The sequence below is a fragment of the Nomascus leucogenys genome, chromosome 2 (assembly GCF_006542625.1).
Source record: "Nomascus leucogenys isolate Asia chromosome 2, Asia_NLE_v1, whole genome shotgun sequence".
Lineage (NCBI taxonomy): Eukaryota > Metazoa > Chordata > Mammalia > Primates > Hylobatidae > Nomascus > Nomascus leucogenys.
The window spans coordinates 7,730,635-7,755,485 of NC_044382.1; the positions used below are offsets into that span (position 1 = coordinate 7,730,635).

Consider the following 24,851-nt stretch of genomic DNA (forward strand, 5'->3'; position numbering starts at 1 on the left):
CTGAGGGGCCTGTTAGGAGGAAAACTAACAAACAGAAAGCAATAGCATCAACATCAACAAAAAGGACATCCACACAGAAACCCCATCTGTAGGTCACCAACACCAAAGACCAAAGGTAGATAAAACCACAAAGATGGGGAGAAACCAGACCAGAAAAGCTGAAAATTCCAAAAACCAGAGCACCTCTTCTCCTCCAAAGGATTGCAGCTCCTCACCAGCAAGGGAACAAAACTGGATGGAGACTGAGTTTGATGAGTTGACAGAAGTAGGCTTCAGAAGGTCAGTAACAACAAACTTCTCTGAGCTAAAGAAGCATGTTCTAACCCAATGCAAGGAAGCTATGAACCTTGCTAAAACATTCCATGCTCATGGATAGGAAGAATCAATATTGTGAAAATGGCCATACTGCCCAAGGTAATTTATAGATTCAATGCTATCCCCATCAAGCTACCACTGACTTTCTTCACAGAATTGGAAAAAGCTACTTTAAAGTTCATATGGAACCAAAAAAGAGCCTGCGTAGCCAAGACAATACTAAGCAAAAAGAACAAAGCTGGAGGCATCATGCTACCTGACTTCGAACTATACTACAAGGCTACAGTAACCAAAACAGCATGGTACTGGTACCAAAACAGAGATATAGACCAATGGAACAGAACAGAGCCCTCAGAGATAACACCACACATCTATAACCATCTGATCTTTGAATAACCTGACAAAAACAAGAAATGTGGAAAGGATTCCCTATTTAATAAATCGTGCTGGGAAAACTGGCTAGCCATATGTAGGAAGCTGAAACTGGATCCCTTCCTTACACCTTACACAAAAATTAACTCAAGATGCATTAAAGACTTAAATGTAAGACCTAACACCATAAAAACCCTAGAAGAAAACCCAGGCAATACCATTCAGGACATAGGCATGGGCAAGGACTTCGTGACTAAAACACCAAAAGCAATGGCAACAAAAGCTAAAATTGACAAATGGGATCTAATTAAACTAAAGAGCTTCTGCACAGCAAAAGAAACTATTATTAGAGTGAACAGGCAACCTACAGAATGGGAGAAAATCTTTGCAATCTACCCATCTGACAAAGGGCTAATATCCAGAATCTACAAAGAACTTAAACAAATTTACAAGAAAAAAACAACCCCATCAAAAAGTGGGCAAAGGATATGAACAGACACTTCTCAAAAGAAGACATTTGTGCAGCCAACAGACACATGAAAAAATGCTCATCAGCACTGGTCAGAGAAATGCAAATCAAAACCACAATGAGATACCATCTCAAGCCAGTTAGAATGGTGATCATTAAAAAGTCAGGAAACAACAGATGCTGGAGAGGATGTGGAGAAATAGGAATGTTTTTACACTGTTGGTGGGAATGTAAATTAATTCAACCATTGTGGAAGACAGTGTGGCAAGACATTGTGCACGTGTACCCTAGAACTTGAAGTATAATACAAAAAAAGAAAGAAAATGAAAAGGCAAACAACAGAGAAAATATTTGCAAACACATAACAGAAAGACTTGTGAAGAAAATATACAGACTGCTCAAATCTCAATATAAGAAAATTACAACCCAATTAAAAATGGGAAATGGATTTGACTAGCATATTACCAATGAATACATACACATGGTAAATAAGTGCATGAAAATATGCTCAACATTATTAGTCACTAAGGGAAAACCACAATGAGGTACACACCTATTAGAATGAGTAAAATTTTTTCAAACTACAAATATCAAGTGCTAGTGAGAACACAGAGCAATTAAGTCTTTCAAACATTGTAAGCGGGAATGCAAAATGGTACAGCCACTTTGCAAAATAGTTTGGCAGCTTCTTGTGAAGTAAAATATATACTATACTTAACATGCATCCCAGGAATCCCACACCTAGGTATTTACCCAGGAGAAACAAAAACTTATGTTTGTACAAAATCTGTGCAGGAGTATTTACATCAGTCTTATTTACAATTGCCAAAAACATAAACAACTCAAAAGTCCAGCAACAGGTGAATTGGTAAACAAACTGATATATCCACAAAATGGAACACTACTCAGCAATGAAAGTAAAGTACTAACACAACACAGAGGAATCTCAAATGCATTATGCTAAGTGGAAAAAAATCAGACTAAAAAGCTGCATACTGTATAATTTCATTTATACAACATTCTGGAAAAGGCAAAAAAAAAATTACAGGGACACAAAACAGATCAGTAACTGCCAGAGATGAGGGTGAGGAGAGGGGCTGACTGAAAAAGGAGCCAAAAGAACTATCTGGATTGATGGAACTATTCTATATCTCAATTGTGATGGTAGTTCTACAACTGTGTGCACTTGTCAGAAATCATACAACTGTACACTAAAAAAGGTGAGTTTTAAATTTATACGTTTATCTTAAAAAATTCCAATGGTCAAAAGGAAATACAACAAAAACATTTAGTTTTTGAATACCTCACAACTATGGCAACAGAGTCCAACCGAGAAGTGATAAAGGCCTTTGTGATTTCTGGTGCATAAGTGTCTAATAGGTGGGGTTCAGTTGATTTCACAAAAGGAACAGACGCTACCATCCTTTGCCACAGAGTTAACAAATAATGAACACTGTTAGGAGCAAATTCCCAATGCTACAAAGAAATAAAGCAAAAGTTATTTAAAATATTACATCTTCCTACAATAAGAATTACAGAATAAAATTACTAAACATCTATTTTTAAATTAACTTTTATTCTTACCATAAAACTAATGAACACTTAATATAGCAAATTTATAAATGCAAAAAAGTAGAAAGAAACCAACATTTCTATTATTTTACCACCCAGAGTAACATTAAAATATTACTCTACTTCCCTCTAATCATTCCATGAATATTTTTCAGAGTTGACATCATGTGAAAAACATGGTTTTATAATCTCTCCCCTAAAATTATAAAACTTCAATATAATCTGTAAAAATTTTATTTCTTCACATAGATTTTATTATAGTTTCTCAAGCCATTATTCAATTATTAGATATTTAAGTAGCTTCTCAATTTTTGTTATATACATTTCAATGAACTTTTTTACCTAAAACCCTGCAATGAACATTTCCAGCAAAGTAATCAAATTAATAGATATTTTTAAAATACCCCCACCAACCCTTACCAAGAAGTTGTTTTAAAACTGGCTACAGTTTAACATAATTACATATTTTTACCTACCTGTAGGCTAGTAATGGTAAAATTAGCAATCAATCTAATAACTTCAGGATATTCCTTCACCATAACTAATTCTCCCAGCTGATAATTTGTCTTTAAACGAGCCAAAAATCGGCAAAATTCATGATAATTACCTGGATCAGACAAACCCTAAATTATGAGACAAAAAGAAAGGCTTAAAAACAAGCCAACCTATGGACAATAAAATCAGTAAAACCCCAAAGCATCTTAAGTCTCCCAATTTTCATGGGTACTTACTTAAAATACTCTGTATCAATTGGGTAGTTAACAATGTAAAAAAAATAGATTCCTGCTAGGTCTAGTTTTGTCATCAATGATTAATAATAAAGAATCCAAAGCAGAGGCCTTGGAAGAAGATCTGCATCACAATGACTAAATTATAATTTTGGGGAAGCTATTATAGTACACAAAAGTTTTGAGAGTGTGTGTGTGTGTGTGTACTGTGGTTTAAACAGAAGTCAACAAAGGATCTGGAAAATATTTAAGATTAAAAGTAAACTCTAGGAAAGAACAATACTCATCAGACTTAAATGGTATGTATGAGCACACAAATGACAGAAATTTCCTTAATTAAACAAATATTTATTGAGTATCTACAGGCACTGTACCCTCAAGCAACTCCGTGTCTCTCCATGTCTCTAGACAGTCATTCAAACAAATTACTGCAATGTAAGGAATAAAGTTGAGCAAATAACTAAAGTTGAGCAAAAACAAAATCTACCCAGGTAAATTTTGGGGGAGTATAGATTAAAATGAAATAACAAAAAAGGTCTGCCCAGTGGTCTGTAAGCTCCTTGAAAACAGTTTTAGTATGCACTGTAGCTGGGATGAAAACAGAATTCAAAAAGTATCTTTGTAAAACTGAAAGTCTCTAAGCAATTTCATTCATAGGAGCTCCATGAAATATATAGAAAATAGTATCTATTAAGGACAAATAACCAAAAAAATTTTGTAATCATAGATCTTTAAAACATGTTTGTGATTCTAAAACAATCTAATATTCATACCAACTTTTACAGCCATGGAACATCAACATAAGGATGTTGGAAAATCATTTAAGAGAAATTATCAGGCATTAGCATATTATCTTCCACCTATTGGTTGATGATATTGAGTTAAACAACTAAAAATTTTAAAATATACTGGTAAAATCCTCTTTATCAGCAAAACAGAAAATTTCACAACTACACTAACATTGAAAAGATAAAATAAATGCATAACCCATAAAATACTTCTGAGAATATGCAAAAACAATTGCTTTTTGTAGAACATTCTTACTAAAGATATTATATGTCACCCCCCAAAATTTATTAATAACCAAGAGAATTAGATAAACCTCCTTAAATCATTTAACCTTTAAAAATCTGTATTTTACAGATATTTTAAACCAAAATCAAAATAAAAAGTAAAACAAAATATTTTATCTAAGCACCCAAAATCACTCAATAGCAGCTTTGCAGTTCTCTGAAATGAATATTGGCAATGAAGCTCTAAAGTTAATGCAGAAAAAATTTTAAAATCTACAAACTCTTACTTGTCCACAAGAGGGCAAGAAAACATTATTTCATAATTTAAGGCCACTTGCTCCAATATTAACATTCCGATTTATATTATGTCTTCTATTCATAAGGTGGACATACTGAATTAATCACTTCAGTAGTTTATGAAGTGCAAGCAAAGAAATGTAACACAATGGTAAAAGACAGAAGCATAGTAAGATAGATAATCTCTAGTCATATTTGCCTAAAAGAAAAAAATAAGAGAAACACAGAAGTCAGCCATGGAAACATCCATTTTTAAAAACTACCCATCTCTACTACAAATGAGATCTAAGGGCTGAGCATGGTGGCTCATGCCTGTAATCCCAGCACTTTGGGAGGCCGAGGCAGGTGGATCACTTGAGGTCAGGAGTTTGAGACCAGCCTGGCCAACATGGTGAAACCCCGTCTCTACTAAAACTACAAAAATTAGCAGGGGTGGTGGGTGCAAGCCTATAATCCCAGCTACTCAAGAGGCTGAGGGAGAAGAATTGCTGGAACCCAGGAGGTGGAGGTTGCAGTGAGGCAAGATGGCACCACTGCACTCCAGCCTGGGCAACAGAGCAAGACTTGATCTCAACAACAACAAAAAAAGCTCTAAGGAAGATAAATATGATACTAAATGTTTTCTTCCAGAATCATAATAAATTCATGATGAGTTTATTATATGCCTTTAGCTGAAAAACTGTATCTCTATATGCTAAGTATTAAATTACTTCATAAATACCTGAGGGTTTTCAAGTATCCTTTTTACTCCCTTAATTAAATTACCAAGGTACTTGGCACGTTCAGGACTGTTAAATAAGGACCTTCTTGTCGAAGCAAACTGAACTAAACATGAAAGTGCCTAAAAAATACCAAAAAAATTTCATTTCAATTTTCAAAGTAACTGTGGCCACATGTAAGAAATACTACTAGTCTTTACATTTAAAATGAATTTAATTTTAATGCATTATAGAATATAATGCATTATAATGCAACATAAAAAGCATTATAGAACATAAAAATAATAAAAGCTAAATATCATCAACCACTCCCACCACCCACAATCCTTCTACCCCATCATAAAAATTCCTATTTGTATGTATTCCCCTCTAATGTTTTTTCATTAACAAAATCTGCCAGTTCAAGGCCTGGACATGCTATATATTTAATAGGCTCTCAATTGCTTACGATGCCCAGTTCCATTTTCTAATGAATCAAGTTTTCTACTGAAAAGAAAATATGGTTTTGTGGTACAGTATGTTTGGGAAATAGTGCACATTATGTACTGTGGTATCCTGTGGGAGGGGGCAGGGGGAACCTGTAATCTAATCCAGCATATTCCAAATTTAATTGGTCAAGGAATATTTTACAACACCCATTAGCATCTTAAAAAATAGTCTGAAAATGGTGCTGGAAAAGGTAGGCACTTTCTGGTGAGAAAAGAGACAAAAATCAAATGATGCCCGTTTTAGATGTGCTCCAGTTTGCCACAGCCCCTACCATTAGAACCTAAAACTCAAATTAAAAACAAAAACAAAAAGTCCTTAGAAAACTCAGAAGTACAAGTATGGGAACCACTAGCGTATTATAAACACCTGGGTTGGGGGCAAAAAAGACCTGTGTTTGAATCTCAATGCCAATATTTTCTTTGTTGCCCTGGGGGAGGTCACTTAGTCAATCTGGGTCTGTTTTCTGTTTTTCTGGGTCTACATAGTACGGATTTTATTATTTACCTTTCAGGGCCACTTTGAAGATTAAGTGAGGTAAGTATCATACAATAAATAGGACATGTCCAATAAATGTTCGTTACTATCTCTCAAAGCAGTTGTTTTCTACTTTATTTTTTAAGCACTGGTACTTTTTTGTTTTATCCCAAAACATAATTACATGAAACCATGGTTTCTACACAACTAAAAGCAAGACTGTTGTGACTGAAAGACAGAAGGCTGTGGCCCCAACTGGAAACATGAGGTACTCTGAGAAACCCAGTTTAAAAAGCACTACCTTAAACTCTAGATTCAAGAGAAGACATGTTTTTTTAAAAAGGACATTTCTGTGAATGCTTTCCTCCCTTTTAGGCAATAAGATACCTAAACAAACATATCGCTGATATATACTTTAAACATGGAATATGTTTTTCAGAAAATGGCAATATTAGAACTCCCCAGCTTTACTTCTGCAAGTTTAAACATTAAACTTACGATTTTTTAATAACCTTGACAGATTTGTTTTAGGCTCCGCAAAGATGGAGCTCAGAGTCTCAAAGTTCTATATAACTACAGAGTATCAAGAACTTTTTAAGCATGCAATAGAATTTACACTGATTCAAAAAATATATAAATAACTGGCTTGATGAACACAATTCAAGTGAGTAGATCCCTTTCGTTTCTTATTCAGAGATCTGAAGGGGACAGCCTGTCAAACCTAAGACATGGAGCCAGGCAAGGTTGAGGAAGAGTTAGAGAAGGGTAGTAGAAGGGAAAGTCCTTGTGTGGTGGTCAGCTGCTGGACTTAGGCCCTATGGGAACTGAGTAGGAAAAAAATATATATTTAGAGATTCGTAGGTTGTCCTGGCTCTGGGCAAGAGCTAAATCAATAGTTACTGGTTCTAGGCTCACCCATGAAATAAAATGTAATGTTGACAAAACAAACAAAATTTGACAAATAGTTTAAGCAGTATACATCCCAGAAAATATAAGAACTTATTGTGAAAAGTAAACTCAATTGAATATATAAACAGAATTTTTGAAGTAAATATATACCACCCCTTATTTAAATTAGATAAAAATCACAGGTATTTTTTAATGAAATAATGAATGACTTTTACTTACTAACTGAGACAGTAGTGGTGGAAGTGAATGATACAAATTGAAGAAAAGATCCAATGTTTCTGGTTCCAGGAAAACTGGGAAAAAAAATTATTTTCTAGCACCATTACTTTCAATTCAGTGATCTTAACGAAGTAAGACAATATCACACAAACTGAGAAATCCAAGACCTCTGCATGTGGCCATTCCTTCCAGTTAGGCCTATTTTTAATTCCCAGCTATTTTCCTTTGAAAGATGAAATAATACAGACAGAAATTAACTAGCCAGGCTCTTCCTCATGTAGCACTTCCTCTGTGTAGCACTGCAGTTTGAAATGGGAGAATCTTCTATTTTTATTTGTACTCAAGTAATATAAACATTGAGAATTCAAACAGTATCAAAAAGTAAACAGTATTAAAAAGCTTGTAATTAAAAAAACTGTACCCTATCCCATTCCAACTGCTTTTCAACTCTTTTAGCTATAGTTACAGTCATGTTTCCAAATAATAGCCTATACTATTTCTTCATTTGATTGTTTTACTTTAGACATCAACTGCATTCCTATTACAGTGTGTAACGCTTTAGCTGTCTAATCACGAATGCCACATCCCTACCACCCCTACCACTCTCTCCACAAGCAATCCTCTCGAAAACCCACCATTATCACAATTTGTGATTAAATCAATTCTATGTGTTTACATTTATTATGACTATGTAAATAACATTAACGGCTGAGCTGTAATTACATCACATTTCTAATACTCACTGGACTTAATCATAGCATCTTTTCTGTGCTTAGTTGTGTATCTGTCACTAATTCTCTCCAAATGCTCTGACAGATTGGCACAATGTTCTTCATAACATGTTCCACACCATCAATAGCATCAAATAACCCATCATTTGCATTCACCCACCGCTACCTCCCAGAGCCTTCAACTTGAACTGGTTGCTCCTTAACTTTGTTATACAACTGTAGCCTTTTTATGTCTTTCACTGTCATCTTGTGTTGAAGTGCCTATTTCCCAAATTCCATTATCTTCCACTTTCTTTGCATGTACATCAAGTAGCTTCCTGAGAGCAAGTACACAAGGGATAAATTTTGGAGGCACTCGCATATCTGAAAATGTCTTTATTCTATCTTAGATTTGGTAAGTTTGGTCTAGTTTGGAAACAGCTTTCCCTCAGAAGCCTGAAGATACTACTCTATTATCTTCTAGCTTTCAGTGCTGTTGAGAAGTCTAATACCTTCTTGACCCCAATCCTTTGTAGGAGGAGATTTACTTTTTTCTTTCTGGTAAGTTTTACAATTTTTTTCTTTATCCTTACTATTCTAAAATGTCATGATTATAAAGTTTAGTGAATATCTTTTTTATTCATTATGCTGGGAACTTGGTGGGATCTTTCAATACAAAAATGCATACCCTTCAGAGCTCAGAACATTTTGGGGTACTATCTGTTTGCAAATTTCCTTCTTTCTCCATCCTCTCTTTCTAGAACTCCTAACCATCACACCTCCTTAATTTCATCTTCTAGTTTTCTTATTTTTTTTCCTCCTATCAAACATCTCCTTGCTTTTTTGTTCTACATTCTAGGAGATTGTGTTAACTTTATCTTACAACTTTTCCACTGGATGTTTTATTTTGGCAACTGTCCTGTAAATTTGGAACATTCTCTGAACAATATCCTGCCCTTGTTTCAGGGATGCATTATCTCATCATCTCTCTGGGCATATTCATTATATCTTTCTGAAGTTTATTTCTACTTTCACCTTGTCTCTGTTGCTATTAACTACCCTCCATTTTAAAATTAAACTTTGAGATAATTGTAGATTCACATGCAGTTGCAAAAAATAATACAGAAAGACCCCGTGAACTCCTACCCATTTTCCTACAATGGTAATTTCTTGCAAAACTACAGTATAATATCTCAACCAGGACACTCACATTGATAAAATCCACAATCTTATTCAGATTTCCCAGTTTTACATGTACTCATGTGTGTGTAGATGTGTGTGTTCAGTCTGTGAAATTTTTTATTACATGTATTGGTTCATGTTTCCACCACAACAGTCAAGATACAGAACACAAAGTTCCCTTTTGTTGTTGTAGTCTCTGATCTCCATATTACAAGTTTTTCACAAAATTAATACTGTTCCTCTATTATACCTGGTATCCATGAATATGAGGCCTCTCCAGTTTTATTTCTTGAGGGAAAAAACTCTGGTCTTGGAAAGTAAAGAAGTAGTACAGGTAGAGAAAAGGGAGGAAAAGGCAGTCACCTAGCTGCACAGGTGGTAGAGAAGATCCTGGAGAGTTTAACTGTTCAGAGTACAGACTTTTTATCAAACCCTGTCAGCCCCATTTCCCAATTCTGAGCTCAGAGGTACTTTAGGTGCCACCATTTTTCTGGAACATGGGAGAACAAATTAGCTTCCTTTTTCTTCGTATCCCTTTCTATAAGCAAGTTGCGACTCTCCTCTTCTAGGTCACTTAATCTAATTCGTTCTCTTTATAACCCTAAAAAATATGTTGACATCTCTTGTCAACTCTTCATATTAAACTTTTTTCTTTCTCATGATGACCCTTCATACTGAACTTTTTTCTTACTTGATCTCCAAGTTGTTGAAATCTGCACTGTGCAAAGATCATTTGCAGAATCACCTATTGAACTGCCAATGAAGTCAAAGTTAAGGCAGTTAAGGACCAGTTTCAAGACCTTCATTACCAGATTTTGCTAACATTGATCCTGAAGATTTAAAGGTTTGGCCAACACCTGAAAATGATCATAAACAGAGTGGGATACTGTCCCACTCTGTTTATCTGAAAGTTTCAAATCAGAGCTCTTGACTTTCCTCCCAAATCTGCTCTCCATTTAGCTCTAGTGCAGTCCTTGTTTTTTCTTTTTTCCAAAATCGAAATATAGAAGTTACTATAATATGAATTACAGAAAACACTTCAATATTAGCCATCAGCAGCTACTTTAGGTTACAAATCCATTTGAGCTCTTTTTTAAATTCCTAGCAAAAAGATAACTATACATAGGAAAACTATATTGCTTAATACTGTGCCTTTATGTTGATGACCCTTCATACCAAACTTTTTTCTTACTTGTTCTCCAAGCTGTTGGAATCTGCACCGTGCAAAGATCATCTGCAGATTCATCTGCTGAACTGCCAATGAAGTCAAAGTTAAGGCAGTTAAGGACCAGTTTCAAGACTTGCATTACCAGATTTTGCTGACATTGATCTTGAAGATTTAAAGGTTTGGCCAACACCTGAAAAAAGTACAAAATCAAACAAAACACTGTGAAACACATCAATAAACTTACACTTCATGACTTAAAATAATTTTTCAATGTCAAATGAAAACTAGTAAAAGAGTTTACAAAGTTATACTGTTCCATATATAGGAAGTAATGTTACCTTCTTCAAGAAAAACTGGGTTAACTTCATGCATAAAAGAATCACACTCAGCTAATAAAGGCAATCAGAACTCTGAATGTTGGAGGATACTCACAAAGCTTCTGGAGAACAATCCTGTTTCCAAAATAATGCCCATTCTCACACAAACCGAAAACAACTATACCTTTTAGGTATATGAAATTTGGGATTCTGCTTATATGAAATTTGGGATTCTGCTTGAAGAATAATATAAAAAGAAGTGGGTAGGTAGGAATAGAGAGAAAACAAGATTGGCTGTGAGTTGCTACTGTTTAACTGGCTGATAGGTTAACTGGCTATACTAGTCTATCTACTTTTGTGTATGTTAAAATTTTCTATGTTAACAGAAAAATTTTAAGATAACAGAAGGTCTTTGGGTCTGACATAGTGTGGCAGTTGTCATGTTACTACATCAACGAACTGAAATAATTGGAAACTAGTGCTTATTGGAGCATACTTTCAGAAATGCTGTATTACACCAATTATCAGGCTTGAATAGCATGATGGAGTCCCTATATTATACAAGAGAATACAGTATCATTACGAATCATACTATCACTAATATTCAATACGGCACTAAGTAGCAAATGGGGAAATACTATTTCCCAAAGAAGTTGTTAAAGTCAACGATCTTGGCTGAACTATGAATAAATTTTGATAGCTGATGAATCAGGAAAATATTGTCATTTCATTTTTCATCTGCATCCTATCAAAATATAAGCAAGCAGATAAAGAAACTAATACTAAATTAGCTTCTATAATTAAAGAATCAACACTGGGAAGGCAATGAAACTACCACCTAAAGATAAGTTATTAGATTCCCTTTGGATTTCACCTTATCGTATGCCCAGTGAGTAAAAGTGAATTTTTTGGAACTGCTTACAGACTTATGCAAATTTACTATACTTAAGTCTGTCCACAATAATTCTTTAAAAGGCAGAATTGGGGGGAAAATCCAACTGAAATTTTTTTGAAACTCTTAAAATTTCCCAAATATTCTAACTAGGAAGTTGAATTATCAAATAACTTACCTCTTTCAAAAGAGAGCATGCTAGCACTAAAACGTCTTTGAGAGAAGTATCACGAAATGAGGTAGCTATTTTCCTGTGTTTTGCTGAAGGTCTAGAATAATCAACCTAAAAAAATAAAGATGAAATTAGTTTAACCAGACCTATGAAAAAGCAAAGTAAAATTTACTAAAAAAAAAAGGAAATAAACGAGTAGAACCCAAGTTTCTAGACTGTTTCAATTTAATGTTCTTCCTACAACACATACTGATCCCGATACTAAAAACCAAAGTTCATCACACTTTCAGAGGCAGTATAAACAACACAGATTATAAAATAAAAATAGATACTAAGACTATTAACTCCTGAACCATGTACCATATTTTACATCATGCAGTAACAACTTCCCTGTTCCTCACATTCCACCTGTAAAATGAGAAATCTCCAAGATAATCTCCAAATTCTAACTTTGTCTATAAATAAGCAAACTGAATTAGCCACAGAAAAATTCTTCTAGCTGAAAGTGATATTCCTATATATACCATATATGTCATTGGTTCATATATCTTTCATACTATGAAAAGAAACCAAGGCAGAAATTATAAATAATCAGAAATCTGATTTATTATACAAGCAATAGTGTATTCCCTCTGAATATTTTATTAGTTAATGACAAATAATTTTTAAGAATAAACTAAGACTAGCTCTTAGACCTCTAACCTAAAATGTAGTATATTCGAAATTATACTATTAATACCATTAATATTTCCATTTATCAATAGGAAACAGGCAAAGCTGAAGTCTGACACTCATACTAACATTAACACTATGGTCTACAGTTGCTATAGCATTACCATTTATTCTTATTGCTATTTGGAAGAAGAAAATAAACGATTTTCCTTGCTAGTGTTTATAGATCTGAAAGAAGCAATAGGCTCAAAATTGATTATGTGATACTTCCCAACCTCCAACATATAATTTAGATTATACTCGATTGCCATACTTACTTATAAAACATGAAACATAACAGAAGGCCAAATGATTACACAAAGTAGTTATGGAACCTATACCCAATGTGTAAGATTTAAATTAGCATTTTCAGTGTTTCTTATTTTTTTTTCCAACTTTCATTTTAGCTTGTGGGGGTACATGTGTGTGTTTGTTGCCTGGGTATATTGCATGTTGCTGAGGTTTGGGGTATGAATGATCCTATCACCCAAAAGTTAGTTTTTCAACCTTCACCCCTTTCTATCTCTCCCCTGTCTAGTAGTCCCCAGTTTCTACTATTGCCATCTTTATGTCCACGAGTATCTAGTGTTTAACTCCCACTGGAAGTGAGAACATGTGGTATTTGGTTTTCTGCTCCTGCATTAATTTGCTTAGGATAAGGGCCTCCAGCTGCATCCATGTTGCTGCAAAGGACATGATTTCATTATTTTTTATAGCTGCATAATATTCTGTGGTATACATGTATTTTCTTTATCCAATCCACCATCACTAGGTACTAAGGTTGATTCCATGTCTTTGCTTTTCTGAATAGTACTGTAGTGAACGTGTAAGTGCATGTTCCTTTTTGATAGATTTGGGGTTTGGGGGATATATACTCAGTAATAGGATTGCTGGGTTGAATAGTGGTTCTGGTTTAAGTTCTTTGAGAAATCTCCAAACTACTTTCCACAGTGGCTGAACTAATTTACATTCCCACCAACGTATATAAGAGTTCCCTTTTCTCCACAGCCTTGCTAGCATCTGTGGTTTTTTGACTATTTAATAGTGGCCATTCTGACTGGTATGAGACGGTATTTCATTGTGGTTTTGATTTGCATTTCTAAGGTGAGTAGTAATGTGGAACATTTCTTCATGTTTTTTGGCCACTTGCCTTCTTTTGAGAAGTGTCTATTCATGTCTTTGCTTATTTTTAATGCCTCTCTTGATTAATTTAAATCAAATCTCAACTTTCCTCAATATATAAAAATATTTTTTCCTTAATACAAATTAAAAGCAAAGAGCATTATAATTGCAATTTATAAAGTATTCTTCATATATTATTTCGCTTATTCCTTAAAACTAATCTGTGAGATACATTTTATCTTTTTAAAACACATGAGTTTTGAAATAAAGGATGATTTTAAAAGATGAGAAATTCAAGTTTATAGGCACACTATCTTAAGACTAACCTCTCACTCTCATCATATCCATAACATGGGAAGAAACTTAGGTGTCCTGAGCACTTTCTACACACTAAGTCCTGTGCAAGTTAATATAATCTTACTAAGATCCATGTAAGTAGTTGTTATTCTCACTTTACAGGTGACAATATGTAAGTTTTAAAGAAGCTAAGAAGTTTGTAAAAGGTAAAAATAGAGCGAAAATACAACTCCATGTTTTATTCCAGAGTTATATCAAAGGACTGCATGCTTATTTTACTTGGGTTACTCATTTAGATATCCAATATTTTGAGACAAAGGATTGCACATCCATTTTCTATTGCATATATATGCCTCTACCTTGAAGGCACAGGATATTTTACTTCTTAATGACTAGATAGTGAATATACTCCAGGAACAGAAACTCTAGCTTCTAAAACAGCAGGATAACTTATATAATCCTCCTAACTTTTAGGAAAACTCAAGTGTAGATCTTTCTCTTAAGAGACACATCCTGTTATGGATACTACATGAATTTATCTGGCTCACATCTGATAACTAGAATATTTAATTATCCTCATGCATTATAGATCTCCCTACTTCCTGGTTCAGAAATGCTTAATAAATGCTAGTTGAAATTGTAAATGTCGTAAAATTAGGCTGAGTGAACTGTCTCCACAGAAGCCATCTATATTTTTCACCATATAAAGCCAAAATCACACTTCAGACCTTAAAGCTTTTCTTAAAAGGTGCTTGGTTCAATGCAAGAAAAGCTTGGACTATCTTGTGCCAGAAGGTAAGAAAGAACCCAAAGAATGGTGAGGAAATGTCAAATGGACACAAAAATCACCTTGAAAAAGGTCCTATTGGTCAAATCCTGGAAAATCTGAGCAACAAATAATGTTAGCAATGAATTATAACCTATTAAATAAAATGAAACCAGGAATCCATAGTAAGTTAACAAATCAATAAGCTGAAAGTCTGATAAGAAACAAGATATTTTCAGAGACTTAAGTACCTTTTCACAAAATATGTATTAATTACAACAGGGAAAAGAATAAGTCTACAATGGGGGAGCTCAGAGGAGTCCATCTTAATTAAGTGATCAAAGTGAACATCATCAGTAATGTGACAAATCATCACATGCTTCCTGATGGGAGGCAATGAGATGGGCACAGTATCATTTCTGTGATATTTCTGACAAATTCACATAAGCTGAATCTAATAATGAGGAAATATCAGACAATCCCAAATTGAGGGACATTTTAAAAAACTGGCCTATAATCTTCTTTAATGTCAAGGCCATGAAAGTGAAAAAGATTGAGAAATTTTTCTCCATATTGAAGGAGACTAATACAACATAAGAACTAAATGTGATACATAATCCTAAACTGGTTCTTTTGCTAGAAAGAGTGTTTATAACCAGTGAATCTTGAATGGGGTATGAGGATTAGATAGTGGGAATAATTCCAGTGTTCATTTTCTGATTGCAAGGTTGTATTGTGGTTATGTAGAAGAACGTCCTTGTATGTAGGAAATACACGAAATTCCCTGGTGGTGGAGAATCATGTTAGCAACTCAGTGTCAAATAGATGAGAAAAAAACTTCTCTTTACTATACTTACAACTTCTCTGTAAGTTTGCTAATTTAAAAAAAGAAGTTATCCTGTTACTCTCTAAACTACACATTTACCAGAACTTCACATTAACTAGTCTTCTTTCAGTGATAATCTAAACACAGCAAACTCTCATTTCCAGGGCAGACTATTTTCCTATTACGCTGAGAAGCACGAAATGAATCAAACTGCTAGTTTCAAAATTAGCAAAAAGTTGTAAAATGAAGATGACAAGTACATGAGGTTATCATACTATTCTCTTCACTTTTATGAAAATATTTAAATGTACTTTTTTTTTAGAAGGAAGCTGCAGTTCTTTAGACATATTTAGAATTCAATAAGATTATCCCTGTCATAATATCCCTGCTGACACAGTATTATTAATAGATACCTATGTACACACAAACACACAGCATATACTCTGGGGTGGAGGAGTCAGGAAGGTGATGGCCGTGATAAGAGATCACTCTAAATTTTAGAAATCCATCCTATAAATCTAAAAATATTTTCTAATTCCTGATTGAACACAAGCAGAAAATGGTTCTTTTGTATTTTTTTATGCACATGGCTATATTGTTACTCCAAACGGAGCTGGCAAGTGATCCTGGGTATGAAAGCTCTTCTACATATATACATCTATATGTGTGCATCGACATGCATGCACACACGCAAACACATACCACTCAAGATGACAGTTTTTAAACACATTCCTCTTTATTATAAAATTATTCCACATAGAACCCAACTTCTGCTTTCATTGTGTTCAGAACCATGTTATGTGCAAACGGAACAGGTGATAACATGTTCAGATCATAAAAGCACTGTTGGGGAGAAGTACAGCTTCTGAAAACTCCCCCTGTACAGGGTAAAAATCCAAACTAGGAGCCATAAAGTGAAAAAAGGCCTGTTTTGTTTTTTAATATAAACATTTATTATAAAATCAACTGGTTTGATAAGAAAGCAATTATTTAAAAAATTTAATACAAATACATGTTAAGTGTACAAATTAGAATTCTTTTGAGAAAACAAGTTCTTATTTAAAGAAGAAACAAAACGTCCTTAACAGTTGGAATAAAACCTATCCCTGAATAGTTAGTGGTATTACACAGAAACATTTATATTATGTTCCTCTATTCCCAGTACCTACTTTTACAGAATCAGGAGAATTTAAATAGAATATCAAAATATAAATGATAAATATCTGCACAAGATTTTTATTGAAGACGTGATTATCAGTGCATAAATGCCTAAATATGAGGTTATAAATACAACATAATACTGAAGAACTCCATTCTCTCAATTTTAGAAAGGGAGACTTTTCTGAAGACAAATGTCTGAAGTTCAGGTATAGGATTTCACTAATTTCACACACTGGTATTATCGACAAATTGTGATTAAACAGAAATCACTCTTTTCATATTTCCTAATATGAAAAACAAATTCAACTTTCTGAATCTCAAAGAAATACTGAAACAGAAAGGTGAGAAAAAACGTGAAATTAAGAAAGTATTTTGGACGGTTTCTTTTTTACACGGCTATGCTTAGGCTCAAGTATGTTTTTTGTGGCATCCACTCATACAGTGGTGGTCACTCCTGTATGAATGCTGATAAAAACAACACAGCTTCTGTGAAATAGCTTTCTTCCATGCCTTCAACTTGTAGACAGTGATGAAGGTGAGCTTTTTTCTTGTAGAGTCTCATGAATATCTCTTTCAGTTCCATGAATGTGGGCTTCACACATGTGTTATTTGCTAAAGCTAATAATGAATAAAAATGGCCCACAGGAGGGACAGGCTGGTCTTCTAGCCTTCTTGATTTCAGGAGACAAACTGTAGAGATGGTTTTAATCTTTCAATATTTCTGCAAAGATGTAAAATCTGTACATTTCCTCTAACCATGGGCACACAGGTGAGGTAAAGACTATGTTTGGGGTCTGCCTGAAGCAGCTGGTGATCTTTACTAAAGGCATCTGAAAACATCTGATCCAATCTTTTAGTAGAAATGGTAACATCCACCAGTGTATATAGAGGTGTTAGGCTTGATACAAGATAATGAAGCTGAGGAAAAGGAACTAAATTCATGCTGATTTCATTACGGTCCTTATTAAGGGACCCTTCAAATCTTGCAGAGCTTGTTAGGTTGAACAAATTTGCCACAATGTTGTTGACCGCAACAAAGGGCTCATTATGCCGCTTTTTAAAGCCACAGCACTTGAAGTCGTCTACAGTTGTATCCAACTTTCCAGAATTCACTATGAGGTCGACTTTGCTAATGATGTCAAATAAAGATTGTCAATGGGCAACACGCAGTCTGCATGCTCATTAAGTTCCTTCATTGCCAAGATACCATTATAAGGTCAAGTTATGACATCCTCCTCACCGGAAGGATAAATGGAGGTCATAAATCTACATACTTCTGGGAATTCATCTTCAAGCACCTTTAAAAGAAATGTGTCGAATGGCACCTGGAACACCAGCCAGCAAGACAGAAGCGTTCACTCCCCTGGAAAGGGGGCTGAGCCAGGGAGCCAAGTGGTCTAGCGCAGAGGATCCCACCCCCACAGAGCCCAGCAAGCTAAGATCAACTGGCTTTAAAATCTTGCTGCCAGCACAGCAGTCTGAAGTCAACCTGGGATGCTCCAGCTTGGTGGGGGGACGGGCATCCACCATTACTGTGGCTTGAGTAGGCGGTTTTGCCCTCACAGTGTAAACAAAGCCACTTGGAAGTTCAAAATGGGCGGAGCCCACCACAGTAGCCAGAATGCCCGTGTAGATTCCTCCTCTCTGGGCAAGGCATTTCTGAAAGAACGGCAGCAGCCCTAGTCAGGGGCTTATATATATATAAAACTCCCATCTCTCTGGAACAGAGCACCTGGGGGAAGGGGCGGCTGTGGGCACAGCTTCAGCAGACGTAAATGTTCCTCCTTGTCACCTCTGAACAGAGCAGGGGATCTCCCAGCACGGTGCTCAAGCTCTGCTAAGGGACAGATCCCCGTGCCTCCTGACTGGGAGACATCTCCCAGCAGGGGTCAACAGACACCTCATACAGGAGAGCACTGGCTGGCATCTGGTGGGTGCCCCTCTAGAACAAAGCTTCCAGAAGAAGAAACAGGCAGCGATCTCTGCTGTTCTACAGCCTCCGCTGGTGATACCGAGGCAAACAGGGTCTGCAGTGAACCTCCAGCAAACTCCAGCAGACCTGCAGCAGAGGGGCCTGACTGTTAGAAGGAAAGCTAACAAACAGAAAGCAATAGCATCAACACCAACAAAAAGGACGTCCATACAAAAACTCCATCTGAAGGTCACCAACATCAAAGACCAAAGGTAAATAAATCCACGAAGATGAGGAAAAACCAGCGCAAAAAGGCTGAAAATTCCAAAAACTGGAACACTTGTTCTCCTCCAAAAGCTCACAACTCCTTGCCAACAAGGGAACAAAACTGGACGGAGAATGAGTTTGACGAATTGACAGAAGGAGGCTTCAGAAGGTGGGTAATAACAAACTCCTCTGAGCGAAAGGAGCATGTTCTAACCCAATGCAAGGAAGCTAAGAACCTTGAAATAAGGTTAGAGGAATTGCTAACTAGAATAACCAGTTTAGAGAAGAACATAAATGACCTGATGGAGCTAAAAAACACAGCAAGAGAACTTCGTGAAGCATACACAAGCATCAATAGCCAAATCGATCAAGAGGAAGAAAGGATATCAGAGATTAAAAAACAACTTAATGAAATAAAGTGTGAAGACAAGATTAGAGAAAAAGAAATGAAAAGGAATCAACAAAGCCTCCAAGAAATATGGAACTATGTGAAAAGACAAAACCTATGTTTGATTGGTGTACCTGAAAGTGATGGGGAGAATGGAACCAAGTTGGAAAACACTCTTCAGCATATTATCCAGGAGAACTTCCCCAACCTGCCAAGACAGGTCAACGTTCAAATTCAGGAAATACAGAGAACATCACAAAGATACTCCGAGAGATGAGCAACCCCAAAACACATAATCGTCAGATTCACCAAGGTTGAAATGAAGGAAAAAATGTTAAGGGCAGACAGAGAGAAAGGTTGGGTTACCCACAAAGGGAAGCCCATCAGACTAATAGCAGATCTCTCTGCAGAAACCCTACAAGCCAGAAGAGAGTGGGGGCCAATATTCAACATTCGTTAAGAAAAGAATCTTCAACCCAGAATTTCATATCCACCCAAACTAAGCTTCATAAGTGAAGGAGAAATAAAATCCTTTACGGACAAGCAAATGCTCAGAGATTTTGTCACCACCAGGCCTGCCTTACAAGAGGTCCTGAAGGAAGCACTAAATATGGAAAGGAAAAACTGGTACCAGCCACTGCAAAAACATACCAAATTGTAAAGACCATCGACACTATGAAGAAACTGCATCAACTATCAGGCAAAGTAACCAGCTACAATCATAATGACACGATCAAATTCACATATAACAATGCTAACCTTAAATGTAAATGGGCTAAATGCCCCAATTAAAAGACACAGACTGGCAAATTGGATAAAGAGTTAAGACCTATCAGTATGCTGTATTCAGGAGACCCATCTCATGTGCCTTTGCACATAGCCTACACACATAGGCTCAAAATAAAGGGATAGAGGAAGATTAACCAAGCAAATGGAAAGCAAAAAAAAGCAGAGGTTGCAATTCTAGTCTCTGATAAAACAGACTTTGAACCAACAAAGATCAAAGGAGAAAAGAAGGGCATTACATAATGTTAAAGGGATCAACACAACAAGAAGAGCTAACTATCCTAAATATATATGCACCCAATACAGGAGCACCCAGATTCATAAAGCAAGTTCTTAGAGACCTACAAAGAGACTTAGACTCCCACACAATAATAGTGGGAGACTTTAACACCCCACAGTCAATATCAGAGATCAACGAGAAAGAAAATTCACAAGGATATTCAGGACTTGACAAACTCAGCTCTGACCATGCAGACCTAATAGACATCTACAGAACTCTCCACCTCAGATCAACAGAATATACATTCTTCTCACAACCACATCGCACTTATTCTAAAATTGACCACATAATTGGAAGTAAAGCACTCCTTGGCAAATGCAAAAGAACCAAAATCATAACAAACAGTCTCTCGGACCACAGTGCAATCAAATTAAAACTCAGGACTAAGAAACTCACTCAAAACTGCACAACTACACGGAAACTGAACAACCTGCTCCTGAATGACTACTGGGTAAATAACAAAATTAAGGCAGAAATAAATAAGTTATCTAAATCCAATGAGAACAAAGACACAATGTATCAGAATCTCTGGGACACAGCTAAAGCAGTGTTTAGAGGGAAATTTATAGCACTAAATGCCCACAGGAGAAAACTGGAAAGACCTCAAATCGACACCCTAGCATCACAATTAAAAGAACTAGAAAAGCGAAAGCAAACAAATTCAAAAGCTAGCTGAAGACAAGAAATAACTAAGATGAGAGCAGAACTGAAGGAGATAGAGACATGAAAAACCCTTCAAAAAATCAATGAATCCAGGAGCTGGTTTTTTGAAAAGATTAACAAAATACATAGACCACTAGCCAAACTAACAAAGAAAAAAAAAAGAGAGAAGAATCAAATAGACACAATAAAAAACAACAAAGGGGAGATCACCAGTGACCCCACAGAAATACAAACTACCATCAGAGAATACTATAAACACCTCTACGAAAATCAACTAGAAAATCTAGAAGAAATGGATAAATTCCTGGACACATACACCTCCCAAGACTAAACCAGGAAGAAGTTGAATCCCTGAATAGACCAATAACAGGTTCTGAAATTAAGGCAGTAATTGATAGCCTACCAATCAAAAAAAGCTCCGGACCAGACGGATTCACAACTGAATTCTACCAGAGTTACAAAGAGGAGCTGGTACCACTCCTTCTGAAACTATTTCAATCAATAGAAAAAGAGAGACTCCTCCCTAATTCATTTTATGAGTCCAGCATCATCCTGATACCAAATCCTGGCAGAGACACAACAAAAAAAGAAAATTTCAGGCCATTAACCTGATGAACATCAACTCAAAAATCCTCAATAAAATACTGGCAAGCCAAATCCAGCAGCACATCAAAGAGCTTATCTACCATGATCAAGTCGGCTTTATCTCTGTGATGCAAAGCTGGTTCAACATATGCAAATCAATAAACATAATCCATTACATAAACAGAACCAATGACAAAAACTACATGATTATCTCAATAGAGGCAGAAAAGGACTTCAATAAAATTCAACCCTTCATGCTAAACACTCTCAATATACTAGGTATTGATGGAACACATCTCAAAATAATAAGAGCTATTTATGACAGTCCCACAGCCAATATCATACTGGATGGGCAAAAGCTGGAAGAATTTCCTTTGAAAACCAACACAAGACAATGATGCCCTCCCTCACCACTCCTATTCAATGTAGTATTGGAAGTTCTGGCCAGGGCAATCAGGCAAGAGGAAGAAATAAAGGGTATTCAAATAGGAAGATAGGAAGTCAAATTGTCTCTCTTTGCAGATGACATGATTGTATATTTAGAAAATACCATTATCTCAGCCCCAAATCTCCTTAAGCTGATAAGCAACTTCAGCAAAGTCTCAGGATACAAAATCAATGTGCAAAAATCACAAGCGTTCCTATACACCAATAACAGACAAACAGAGAGCCAAATCATGAGTGAACTCCCATTCAGAATTGATACAAAGAGAATAAAATACCTAGGAATATAACTTACAAGGGATATGAAGGACCTCTTCAAGGAGACCTACAAACCACTGCTCAAGTAAATAAGAGAGGACACAAACAAATGGAAAAACATTCCATGCTCATGGATAGGAAGAATCAATATTGTGAAAATGGCCATACTGCCCAAAGTAATTTATAGATTCAATGCTATCCCCATCAAGCTACCACTGACTTTCTTCACAGAATTAGAAAAAACTACTTTAAATTTCATATGGAACCAAAAAAGAGCCCATATAGCCAAGACAATCCTAAGCAAAAAGAACAAAGCTGGAGGCATCACGCTACCTGACTTCAGAGTATACTACAAGGCTACAGTAACCAAAACAGCATGGTACTGATACCAAAACAGATGTATAGACTAATGGAACAGAACAGAGGCCTCAGAAATAATGCCCCACATCTACAACCATCTGATTTTTGACAAACCTGACAAAAACAAGAAATGGGGAAAGGATTCCCTATTTAATAGTGTTGGGAAAACTGGCTAGCCATATACAGAAAACTGAAACTGGGCCCCTACCTGACACCTTATACAAAAATTAACTCAAGATGGATTAAAGACTTAAATATAAGACCTAACATCATAAAAACCCTAACCTAGGCAATACCATTAAGGACATAGGCCTGGGCAAAGACTTCATGACTAAAACACCAAAAGCAATGGCAACAAAAGCCAAAATTGACTAATGGGATCTAATTAAACTAAAGAGCTTCTGCATAGCAAAAGAAACTATCATCAGAGTGAACAGGCAACCTACAGAATGGGAGAAAATTTTTGCAATCTATCCATCTGACAAAGGGCTAATATCCAGAATCTACAAGGAACTTAAACAAATTTACAAGAAAAAAAACCTCATCAAAAAGTGGGCAAAGGATATGAACAGACACTTCTGAAAAGAAGACACTTATGTGGCCAACAACCATATGAAAAAAAGCTCATCATCACTGGTCATTAGAGAAATGCAAATCAAAACTACGAGATACCATCAAAGGAGACAAAGAAGGGCATTACATAATGTTAAAAGGATCAATGCAACAAGAAGAGCTAACTATCCTAAATATATATGCACCTAATACAGGAGCACCCAGATTCATAAAGCAAGACTGCATCTCATGCCAGCTAGAATTGTGATCACTAAAAAGTCAGGAAACAACAGATGCTGGAGAGGATGTGGAGAAATAGGAACACTTTTACACTGTTGATGGGAGTGTAAATTAGTTTAACCACTGTGGAAGACAGTGTGGCAATTCCTCAAGGATCTAGAACCAGAAATACCATTTGACCCAGCAATCCCATTACTGGGTATATACCCAAAGGATTATAAATAATTCTACTATAAAGACACAGGCACACATATGTTTATTGCATCACTATTCACAATAGCAAAGATTTGGAAACTAACCCAAATGCCCATCAACGATAGACTGGATAAAGAAAATGTGCCACATATACACCATGGAATACTATGCAGCCATAAAAAAGGACGAGTTCATATCCTTTGCAGGGACATGGATGAAGCTGGAAACCACCATTCTCAGCAAACTAACACAGGAACAGAAAACCAAACACTGCATATTCTCACTCATAAGTGAGAGTTGAACAATGAGATCACATGGACACAGGGAGGGAAACATCACACACCGGGGCCAGTTGGGGGCTGGGGGGCTAGGGGAGGGATAGCATTAGGGGAAATACCTAATGTAGATAGGTGGCTGGTTGATGGGTGCAGCAAACCACCATGGCACATATATACCTATGTAAAAAACCTGTACATTCTGCACATGTATCCGAGAACTTGAAGTTTAACAATGAAGAAAATATGGTTGTACATACACACATGCGCAATGGAATATTAAAAAAAAAAAGAAGAAGAAGAAGAAATGTGCCAAGCCCAGATCCTGATTCTCCTCCCACAGAATGTATTATAAAGAAACACTGCAAGCAATCACAGTGCTCTGCCAACCTTCTGAGTTTCTCTAAAACCTGGTCTTGATAAAGACTGCCAAAAACCTTGTGATCCACAGCCCAATTATTTCCGGAGCCAGAAGTATCAGTGATGAGCTGTTTGGTATCAAATACATCTCTGAGTGGTCCCTGCAGAATTTCATTCACTATCCCTTCTACCATGTCAATCAAGACAGCTGGTATCCACATTTCTAAAGAAGCTGCTTATTGCCTCATAATAAATTCCTTTCTGGCTGACCGCGGCGTGCTCCCTTAGTGCCAGGTCCCAGAAGCAGCAGCCAATCTGGTTTTCGCACTGGCCAACCAATGACTACCAACTGGGTTATGCTGGTGCATAGCCAGCTGGGGGCGCTT

General features: G+C 36.1%; 1 protein-coding gene and 1 pseudogene across 1 annotated transcript in view; both read right to left on the reverse strand.

Moving 5' to 3' along the window:
* RANBP17 (RAN binding protein 17) overlaps window positions 1–24,851 on the reverse strand; it is a 431,538-nt gene that overhangs the window by 370,969 nt on the left and 35,718 nt on the right. The window contains exons 6-11 of the mRNA XM_003273231.3: window positions 12,024–12,128; window positions 10,661–10,826; window positions 7,577–7,650; window positions 5,488–5,607; window positions 3,205–3,351; window positions 2,460–2,632 (exon numbers count right to left, since the gene is read on the reverse strand). Coding sequence (XP_003273279.1) covers window positions 2,460–2,632; window positions 3,205–3,351; window positions 5,488–5,607; window positions 7,577–7,650; window positions 10,661–10,826; window positions 12,024–12,128 — 785 coding nt within the window. The remainder of the gene's footprint in view (window positions 1–2,459; window positions 2,633–3,204; window positions 3,352–5,487; window positions 5,608–7,576; window positions 7,651–10,660; window positions 10,827–12,023; window positions 12,129–24,851) is intronic.
* LOC105739372 lies at window positions 17,290–24,674 on the reverse strand (annotated as a pseudogene).